The sequence below is a fragment of the Besnoitia besnoiti genome, chromosome IV (genome assembly GCF_002563875.1).
Source record: "Besnoitia besnoiti strain Bb-Ger1 chromosome IV, whole genome shotgun sequence".
NCBI classification, from domain to species: Eukaryota; Apicomplexa; class Conoidasida; order Eucoccidiorida; family Sarcocystidae; genus Besnoitia; species Besnoitia besnoiti.
The window spans coordinates 2,593,371-2,603,759 of record NC_042359.1 but is presented as its reverse complement, the minus strand read 5'-3'; the positions used below and the strand labels follow the sequence as shown (position 1 = coordinate 2,603,759).

The 10,389-nt window shown below is 54.3% G+C and overlaps 2 protein-coding genes across 2 annotated transcripts; one reads left to right on the top strand and one right to left on the bottom strand.

The window, feature by feature from the left end:
* Positions 1 to 442: 442 nt before the first annotated feature.
* On the top strand, positions 443 to 1,320 carry BESB_054860 (uncharacterized protein; the record flags this gene model as incomplete). Its single annotated transcript, XM_029363921.1, has 3 exons — positions 443 to 489; positions 688 to 827; positions 1,007 to 1,320. The coding sequence occupies 3 exons, from the start codon at positions 443 to 445 to the stop codon at positions 1,318 to 1,320; spliced, it is 501 nt and encodes a 166-aa protein (XP_029219844.1).
* A 1,952-nt stretch (positions 1,321 to 3,272) lies between these two features.
* BESB_054850 (putative serine hydroxymethyltransferase 2) lies at positions 3,273 to 6,288 on the bottom strand (the record flags this gene model as incomplete). Its single annotated transcript, XM_029363920.1, has 7 exons — positions 3,273 to 3,400; positions 3,613 to 3,970; positions 4,366 to 4,507; positions 4,743 to 4,901; positions 5,144 to 5,327; positions 5,549 to 5,822; positions 6,040 to 6,288. 7 exons carry the CDS (start codon positions 6,286 to 6,288, stop codon positions 3,273 to 3,275), a joined length of 1,494 nt encoding a protein of 497 aa, XP_029219843.1.
* Between the last annotated feature and the right edge of the window lie 4,101 nt (positions 6,289 to 10,389).

Here is a 10,389-nt window from a genome sequence, read left to right as displayed (position 1 = left end):
ATGGACTAAGGAGATGATGTCATCGGCATGCCGAGGGCACGCTGGAAATATGCGTGCTTTCATTGAAGCGTGCATTCAAATTACCGGCCTTCCCCAGTGGCATGACTGCGCTTTTGGTTGATTTGCCATCCGCAGCAAGCCCCTCCCGACGCTCCTGCAACCATCTCACTTCGTAGTGTCAAATATCACTGCTTCCCAAATTCGCCATGCAACAGCAATTGTTTTGGTATATCTGGGACTGAGGGGGACGTACCTGCGCGCGCCCATGCGTTTAGGTGCGGGAGGATGTGGTCCGGCAGTTACGCCCAACCCGTTTTTTTAATGTCACGAAAACTTCTGTTGAGTAAGCAAGACTGGGACGCACTGTTTTTATTTGTTTCTTTTGCATCGTCACATGTGGGCATCATCTGTCTGCTCGAGCTACAGCGTAGTAGTTTGCAGTATGGGCATCGCTTTCAATTTGTGGCTGGCTTCGACGGTGGATAGGGAGTAAGCTTGCCTATTCGCAAGCTAATTCGGATGAAGAGCTTTTTTCCCACTGTCGCTGGTGATACTCTGCCCAAAACAGGACTATCGCCTGCGAACGTCCGCCTCTTCTGGTGGCGGCAAACGACGATACCATGTGGCTGACAAGGATACCAGCATATTGCGAGGTACCATTATCTTCTGCTGGACCGCTATTTGCAGGGCGACCGTCACCGTCGACAAGCCAGCGACTATCCGTGCGTACTTGGAACCCGACGGTGGAGGATCTGACACGGAAGAAATTGAACTGCAGTGCGAGGCTGATGTTGACCATCACCTGGTCTACGAGGGTCTAAAACCAGGTCCGCCTGCTCTACTCTATTCTGGTAGTTTTGTGGGCATTTGCCCGTTATTGTTAGCACACATCGGTTTGTCATGAGTATCTTCAGATGCTCCATGGAAAGGCTCAAATGAGCATTCCCATGTGTTCTACAGTGCTTCTCGCCCCGAGACAGGTCCGTGTGTCGTGCATTACGCGTAGGCACGCTCTACCGGCTGAAGCTCTTCTACGTAGTTCCTGAGCGTTCTACTGTGAGCCGTCTCCTGACGTCGATGCTATCTGCTGAGCGTTCTGCACACGCTTCGGACGCAGGCGGCAGCAGTGAGACAGCTGTCAAGGTGAGACGCCATAAGCCGGCGGCGGGCTCTGTTGGCGACACCTTTGGTCGACGCAAGGTCGTCCGACGACTGACGGCCCAGTCTACCATGAAGCCTGTTTGGATTCCCCCGAGAGAAACGACGAAGAATGAGGTGCGCACTCTCCCGCCTGATTGGGCCTCCACAGAGTCTCTATAAGCCACTCGACATGCTAAGCGCTGATATTGGCCAGCGAAACATTATGCTGTCTAGTCGTCACCGACAAGGCTATACGCGTAACACCAAGCAAAGTTTCCTTGTGACACGGCTCATCATCTAGTACACAGGAAAAGACTTGCATGTCAAGGGTACGGAGCCAAGTTGTTCCCGAAGAGTATTTGAGTGAAGTGCTACCAGCGATTCGGCCATGAGAACAATTCAACAATCGGGATCATGTGGGGTCTTGTTTTAGCGATCGATGGTGCACGCGAGTTACATTGTCACGTCTCTCCTTAACTGCTCACCCGTTGTCGCGAATTGCTATCTCGACGGACCGCCTCGCCGTGGAGATAATGTGCGGCCTTCGGGCGGGAGTTCGGATGGAATGAGAATGGGGTCTTGCTGACATTGCGCAAACTGCTCTTCTTTTTTCCTGCCATTTGAAGAGGGCATGGTGGGTGAGTGTGCGTTGAGATGGTAAGGCTCCGGCGACGCAGCGGGCCTGCGCAGAGGATAGATGAGGGTGGGCTGTGAATGAACATCAAGGCTATCTGTTCTGGAGGACGCGACTGGAAGCCAGATATTATAATAATTCTGTTCCCCCATGAGGTCCAGCAAATTGTTGCAGCAGTTTGCCACTGGACTGATCGTCTTCACTGTGTATGCCGAACAAGCCAGAATTACGTGCGTATTTGGGGAGACAGTGAACAAAAACCTGCTGTGAATCAAAAGGGACGCGACAAATTGAATATGTGCAGTCACTGGGCGTGCTGCTGTACGCGGCAGGCCACGCTTCATAACAGATGTAGTCAAAACAACCTTGTTACCGTAGCTGTGCACTGGCACCAACGAAGAAACTCGGACACCTGTGCAACCGAAGTTCTGAGGTGGGATGCGCTACAGTTCCATGCTGATGGCGACGCAGTCACGAAGCACAAGTATCTTGCTTCCACAGGGCAATCAAAGCTGCTCTCTCGTATGTATTTCGTGCACGATCGCAAGAATTCAACAGCTCGGTTACAGCAGGATCTGGAGAGTTCTCGTTCGTGTATACTAGCTCGACCTGCTTACGGACAGAGGAGGGAGCTCAAAACATTCGAGGCCGTCCTTCCCCGGAACCCCCCCACAGTGGCGCCCAGCAAAGCAGAGAGTGGAGCGCCATGCACCTTTAGCTCTCACTGAGCAATTTCTGTTTAGGGCAGTACGTATGAAAACCAGAAGCGGTTAATCGCCGCCTTGCTGCATGGGGCAGCATGATAGTCCTGCTGTCAAAGCGGCCCCAAGAGCGTGTGCTGCACAAATGCCCACGTTAGCAGGAGACTCTGCGAGGCCCGATGGCGGCAGCAATGTCCAATGAGTTTGGGACTCTTTGCTAAGGCAACGTGGACTGTACAGGCTACCGCGCTGATCTCGCGAACGGTGCGGTTCGCTGCACCTGACGGCGTCAACGCCGTGTTCATACTGCTGGCATGCAAAAGACGATTACGGTTCACTAGCAAAGGCAGTGAAAAGGAGGCCTTTGCTAAGGTGCCCTGCGGGTGCCTGACAGGGCAGCGTTACGGCGGTGTGACTCCGTAGGCGAGCCTTGCGATTCTAGGGAAATGCCCCGGCTGCATCTCGCGAAATTGTGAGACACTCTCTCGACAACGGGATGTGAGCACACGGACGAGCAATCACAACCGCTCTGGAGGCGCCGCAGACTGTGCAGCATGAATTTATTAACCTTCACGCACAACAAATTGAACACCGCAAGAAACGTCGGCGAGGTCGGCCTCAACTCTTTCGCCACAACACCCACAGCAACATGGTGCGGATGGGCGCAACGGCGTTTTCCCTCCGCTGTGGGGTGTTCAGGACTCCTAAACGACTCCCACCTTCTGACTCTGGCCTCCCGTTTTACCCACGAGTAGTGACCACAAATTTTGACATGAACATTTTCTTCCGATGTGTCGTTAGATGTCAGTGTGGCCTGGCATCGGAAAGCTGCGTGCGAAGTCGGTAACTTCACGCCTGATTTCGGCTAAGCGCGGATGCCCGTGGACGCCTTTCTTGAAGTCCACAATCTTCTTGCCGTGTGTTGCTGGCCACAGGAACGCACACGGCCACCGGAACACACCGTGGTGAGTTGAGAAGGGCAGCGTAAGCCCGAAGCCAGATCAGCTGCACCAATACAGAACAACTTAGCCAGTGGTTGAACACGGTAGGTGAGAGCTCCTGTACTTTCTAACGTCGCTATGTTGATGGGTCCATTGGTGTCTTCCCGCCCGGGACAGTGCTTGCTCGTCCTCTTACTCTGAATTTCTTGCGCAACAAGGATGATTTCATGCAACCAATCGGCGACCCGATGAAAGTCTTTTTCCTTGAAGCCTCTACTCGTCAGAGCCGGAGATCCTATTCGCACTCCGGAGGGATTCGCTGCCGACGTGTCACCAGGGACAGTATTCTTGTTGAGCGTAAGATTTGCTTCATCGCAGCAAAGTTGCATCTTTGCCCCTGTTATTCCGTCTGGCCGCAGGTCCACAACAATTAGGTGATTGTCCGTCCCCCCGGTCGTCAGTTTGTGACCCCAATGGCCTTGAAGGCGCTCAGCCAAAGCCTTGCAGTTCTGGATAACTTGAGATGCGTAAGTCGCCCAGGAGGGCGACAAAACCTATTTGATCACGGAAGCACAAAGTCCCACGCGGATGGAACGAGCGGATTGAGCGGTGGGGTCTGCCTTCAGAGAGACGAAGGCGAACGCCTCCATCATTGTGCGTATCACTACGCGACCACTCCCCCACCATGAGCCAAGCAACTGACAAAGACAGGTACACGGCTTTGACAAGCACTTTCGTTTCAGTAAGAGATCCCTGAGAAGCACTGCGCATTGCTCGGAGAATGAGTTGGTGAACACTTGCGAGACAGCTGTCGCTATTTTTGTTGAGTGATAAAACAGGGGTGGGACGTCTGCCTTGCAGTCGTCGGCAACTCGATTTCACACCCGACAGACGTGATGGGTGGCCTCACGCCCCTGGTGACAGCACATTTCGTATCAGGCTCGCTCACCTCTTTCAGTTGACAGGCGAGAGCTGCAATCTGGTGATTGTGCGGCCCGCCCTGAAGAGACGGGAAGACAGAGGCGTTGATGCGTTCCTCCCCTTCTGGCACATTCTTTCGATTGACGAATATCACTCCGCTCCGGGGGCCTCTGCAGACACGTTTCAGTCCAACACAAAAAAGTGAACATCATGTTAAAAGTCGCGCGTGGCACTGAGATGGTATATGAGCACAAACGTGGATCGAATACGACTTGAAGATGCCCACGTCTCATGTTTTCTGGAGGCATACGAAAGTTGGTACGCGCCCCGCGCTGCCTAGAGAATAGATGTTTCATTGTTGCTCGTACGCTGTTTATCGTAGCTCGGTTTCGAATCCCTCCTTACCGCAGAGACTTGTGCGTCGTTGTCGTGACAATATCGCACCACTGGAAGGGGGATGTGAGGAGCTTGGCGGCGATCAAGCCACTCGTGTGTGCCATATCGCACATCAGCATCGCGCCCGTGGCATCTGCAATTTCTCTAAACTTCGCGTAGTCCAGATCTCTGCAGCCAGAGGGTGCAGCAAGCTCCATCGCTCTCGACTCCTGCCAGAGAGGGAGGCGCCCTCTCTCATGCAACCTCACCCACCTCTGAGCAAAAGTTCGAAGGGCCCTAGGGAACCACACCGCCCCTTGCGCCCCCCCTCCCCCCCCTGCGTTCTGGCTCCGTTTTACGAATGCGACAGAGCGCGAGCAGCCCGCCTAGCTCTGGACCTGCGCTGAATGACACCAGTTAACTTTCCGTACCTTGGGTACGCCGAGTGACCACATATGATCAGCTTTGGCCGAAACACAAGAGCCCGCTTCCGCAGCTCCTCGTAGTCAATCAGTCCGGTCGTTTCGTGCACGCCGTATGGCAAAGACTCGAAGAAAATCGACGTCGCACTGATCCTCTTCTTCGCCGTGTAGAAGCCATGCGTGAGGTGTCCCCCTGCGTAGATAGGCGCGTGAGCAAGTTCACGCAATAGGGATTCCCTACGTGTGAGCCTTAGTGGTCTCGACACGCAACCCAGAGACAAACTGGAGAGCTGCAATCTGGATGACTCAAAGACGCATCTGCCGATCGCGGTTCCTCCTTCCCCGCCACCGTCCCATTTCCACCCTCCCTCCGCTGGTCGTGAAGCCTGCATGCACGCTGACGTTTACTCTCACCAGAAGGGAGATCGAGCCCCATGATTCGATCGTGTGGCTGAAGAAGTCCCACGAAGACGGCCAAGTTAGCTGGACTGCCGCTATACGGCTGAACATTCACAGTCCACTCCTCCGCGTTCAGGCCGAAGGCCTCCAAGGCGCGACGTTGGCACAGAGACTCAATACGGTCAATCACATCGTTTCCTCCGTAGTACCGAGCGCCTGGGTAACCCTCGCTGTATTTGTTCGTCAAGCAGGAGCCGAGACATTCCAGCACAGCCTGGGACGTAAAGTTCTGAGAAAAAACAAAATACAGGACACGTCCGCTGTTTTGTTTCAGATGTGGGTCCAAACACCGCGTTGCTACATCTTAAGCGTCTGCTCTGGGTCCCCACTCCAGTATCGCGGGCACGTGCTGCGCATTAAACCCTAAACCCCCCCTCTCCCCTCAGTAAAACAAGGACTCCAGCTGCTGCATGATGATGCCAGCACGTAGCGGGGCATCTCCTTACTTCTGAGGCAATGAGCTCGAGACCAGAGACTTGTCGCTGTTTCTCCTCGACCAGCAGCTCGTACAGCTGGGGGTCCTGCGCAGCGAGCGCCCGTGCAGGCTTTACCTCTGCCGTTCGTCCTACGGGCCCCGCTTTTTCAAACTCTCCTCTCGGAGTCGCTGACTGGAGCATTGTAACATCTGCCTCACCGTTCTGCTCGCTCCCTTTAGTTGCGACCAAGCCTGAAGTGGCTTGAGTGATCGCGGGCATGTGCTGCGCATTCAAGCATGCAGCAAGCAGTGGTCCCCCATGGACTCGGAGTCACATAGCTGCAAGAATGGAGGCTCCAAAGTTTTTCCCAAGCGGCAAGAAAGGGGATCTGATCAACCTGCTTTGACCCCTTGGACAGCAACACGGCAGTCTCGGTGTCACGATGCTGGTGATGGAATCAAGAGAAACCGCCTTCTCTACTCTCCGTGTTTGCACATATGTGCCTTGAGGATAGAACCAGTCTATGCAAGCCTACGAAAGACAAGTATGGTTTTGTCGTTTCCTCTACAAAGAGCGCCGCTCCGCGCACGAGACACGAGGCAACGGATTAGCAGCCCACCGTCGAGGGGGATCAGACGCTGCCGTGCTGTGCTGCATGCCTCTGCTGTTGGGATTCAGCCGTACCTGAGTCATCTTGATTGAGTTACACGATGTACTGCTGATGGTGCCACGAAGAGGCGGCCCTGGTGGAGAGTGGAAAACTGATCGACGAGAAGGTAACCAGGCAGCACTCGGTCTGGTGCTCTGTTTCACGCCAGAATCTTGGACGATGGAATAAGGTGCGCCGCTCGTTGAATGGTAGGCGGCGGGACAGGCGATCGACACACTTCGTGTCAGTCGGAAAGCGGAGCAGGCGCTAGCAGAGAAGAGGAGAGTTGACAGAAATGGGGGAAACAAATACGGCCGCGGCGGATGCATAGATACCGGAGTGGCTGACAACGAAACTCTATTCAGCCCTTGCGTGATTTTTCTGAACTCCGGAGAGGGCGGGAGGCGGCGTTCCAGGCGAACGTGCGCAGAAAAACCGTTCAGATATCTTGTAGTTTTCACGCTGGGAACCATCATCGAGGAGCAATGGGGGCAAGACACGAAGACCGCCGCAGCCCAACAGACCAAGACCCGAGACAGGACGCAAGTTTAACAGGCTGCGCGCCGCAAACCGAGACGCGGTGTGTGCGGCCCGCGGTCGGTGGAAGATCTCGACGGGAGACGTGCAGTTGCGCCGACATGTGTGCCTTTGCGTGAGTGTTTCACCTCGAATCTCGTAGCCGCGATTGCACCGTTTTCAGTGTTTCATTTATACGTACCAAAACACTTGCATTATCCACTCGGGTTGCAGAACCTGCCAAACCCTCCGTCCAGCCATCGGCACACGCGCCAGGGGCCCCTCGTGGTTGGGTGTGGTATTCCAACCGCGAAAAATGAAAATGTTCAGAGGGCGAGCAAGTCCAACACATGCACGTGGCTGGCAGCAGAAACAAGTTAGCAAAATGCGTAGCCGCTCACGCCATTCTATCGAAGGGGATGCGTTCTAGAAGCCATGCGCATGCCATGGCGCAATTCGTTGAGTAGAGAGCGGGCAGCATTCACCCCCCACCCGCCCTGCTCCCCCCTCTCAGGCCGCTCTCAGGTTACAGTCATGTCGCAGCGCACACATTGCGGTGATGTTTCAGCTGAATGGACCCTTGGCAAAGAAAACAGACGGGCGCAACAGCGCCTGGATCCACCTCAAATGCCTGTCGCTGTAGTAATACGCCTACGCACGAGTTGTGCCGAATAGTGAGCCGGCTTCCTAGTTGAGATGGCGTTTCTCAACGAGGGCGGTCCGGGAAACTCGTGCGAATGTAGAAATGGGAAGAGTACCCTGTCCAGCTCGGGCGTCTGCACCACTTGACGTCGGAGACCGGACTCGCGTCCTGAAGCCTAAGCACGTCGTCCATTAGGGGCGCGTGCCATTGTAACAGACAGACAGTCATCATGTGTTGTAGACCAATTTGCCACGTGGCAGACTCGGCTCAGTACAAAGCCAAGACACATACACGCTGAGGGAGGACCGGCGTCCTACTTTTCCGCGTGATGCGTGGGTGGCTCCGAAGCACGTGCATGTCAAATCGTGCGTGTCCATCCACTCTCTTTTCTGAGGCCTTTTACTCGGTTAGCGAAGATCGACTGCCAAAAAGCGTTTGCTCGTCATCGTTGACGGTAAACAAGTACCTCACGCAAGCAGGGCACTACAAGGCTGTGCACCGGTCGCTGAAATTTCCGTCAGACATCCCCCTGCTCAACCGTATTCTACGAGAATTAACACACTGTGGATAGGCATTATCGTAGGAGCACAGTGGGGGCACCCTGAAGGGTACCCAAGCTGACTCGCAGGCACCAGCATTGACTATATCGATTAGCCAGTACTTGTCAATCGCTACTCAACTCTTTTATCCCGGCGTGAAAAAGGCACAGTGGATGGAAACGAAAATCGACAGCATGAGCTTTTTCCACGCCATCGGCAAGTTGTGCCCGTCAAATTTGGCGGCCGTGTCGCCTCTTCGTTCAACACCCTGGTTGCTGGAGTTTTCCCAGTTCACCTGGAAAAAAGTGAATTGACGTTGTGCTCTTGTGAGGATTGTCGAAAGGCCGATGCACCGCCTGTGTCAAATTCCACAGAGTTTAAGAATCCAATCCGTTCGAGAGCGCCTGCTACATTCCTGAGAGGCATGTGGGGGACAATTCTGCATATTGTTGAACCCAGCACAGAACTTCTGCCGAGAAGTCTAACGACTTCCCAACTGTGAAGCTCTCAAAAATATATAATGCGCCGCGCAGGGCTTGCTCCTTCAGTAGTCCTATCGCCTGTTCGCCCCTCAGTTCGGCCGTATTCCGCAACGGTCTGCACAGAGACCTGCGGGTGGAATTCAAAGCCGCGTGCAGTATGTCGGGGATACAGGCTTGCCGAATGGTAGAGTGTCATCCACTGCGTCACAGGAGCTGATCCCTCTCTCATCCCACGCAGGAGCTGACCGATCCAGGGGGTGTGGGGCCCCGTTGGCGCGGCAGAGTGGTTTTAAGAGACTTCGATAAGTCAAAAGCTGTAGCGGTAACGACTAAGGTTTTTCCAGATCGACCTCTTTCACGAAGAGTAGGGGCATTCGTTGTGACGCAACTGTCAGTTTCTGCCGCTGGGCGTTGAAGTTCGAAGTTGGCTACAGTACATGATAGTGCCTCTTTATGGAGTGACTCCCCCGCCAGTCGCGTCTGACTTGACTTCAGGGGCTGCTACTAGGCTTCAGTTGTGGCGGCTAGAAATAACCTACGCCGCGATACTGGCTGTCCAACGGGGCGTGAGGTCCTCGGTGTGCCTTGCGTCTGTTTGAGGAGTTGTCGTGACGCCAGGTGCCGCTTGACAGTTTTCTCTTGGTGACCTGATAAAACGAACGGATGGCGCCAGTTTCATGACGTATGTGGCTTGCACTCCAGCGTGAAGTCGGTAATACCGACATGTTAAAATATGGGGACACCATCAACAACTATGCCAGCGATGTTCCCACGGGTGCACGCGACACCTCTAGCGCGTTCCACCATGGAGTTCGAGCCGCGAACAGCTCTCGCAGGCAACTGTGAAAGTGTCAATTCGGTGCTTTGCGTGCAGCGCGGACCGGTAGCTGTCAACACACAAGCAGTTCACAGTTCGGCACTGCAAACATGGAAGACATTAGCGTAAATGAGAATAAGCGTACACAACCCACTGCAAAAATAGCGATGCGATGCGTATGCCGTTAGGCCGTTCCAGAAAGGAACTGCCTCTTGATACAGGACGGCCGCGGGTGTCGCGCACCACGGGACGCCTGCTGCTCCGCACTACTGGATTGGAATCCGTCTGGAGCTGTTAAGAGGTCAACTGTGGGGCAAGCATAGCCTATTTCGAGCTTCCCTCTGGCCTCTTTCTTTGCAGAAGCGCTTCAGAAGGCAGCGGGGTACCTTGCCAGAAACAGAGTCGACGAGCTGCTGCGAGTGCGTATGTGCTTGTTCACATCTCGGATGGCACAGGGCCGATGAGCGCGCGCGCTTCCGTGACCGCTCTGCTGATGCCCAGCTGTAACAGGAGATGGGGATACCACCGTGAAACAACAAATGGCGCTGAGTAGCGGCCCGTTATCCACCACGAATATTTCTGACCTCTCAACCACTATAGCAGGACTGCAATAATCTTTCACAGCGAAGAACAAAGTAGCGGATTATGTACCACAGTCGACGTCACAGCTGTCCTGCTAGATCCATTAAGAAGACCTACGCTTATGTCCGAATCCATTGACAGGGTACCTCAGT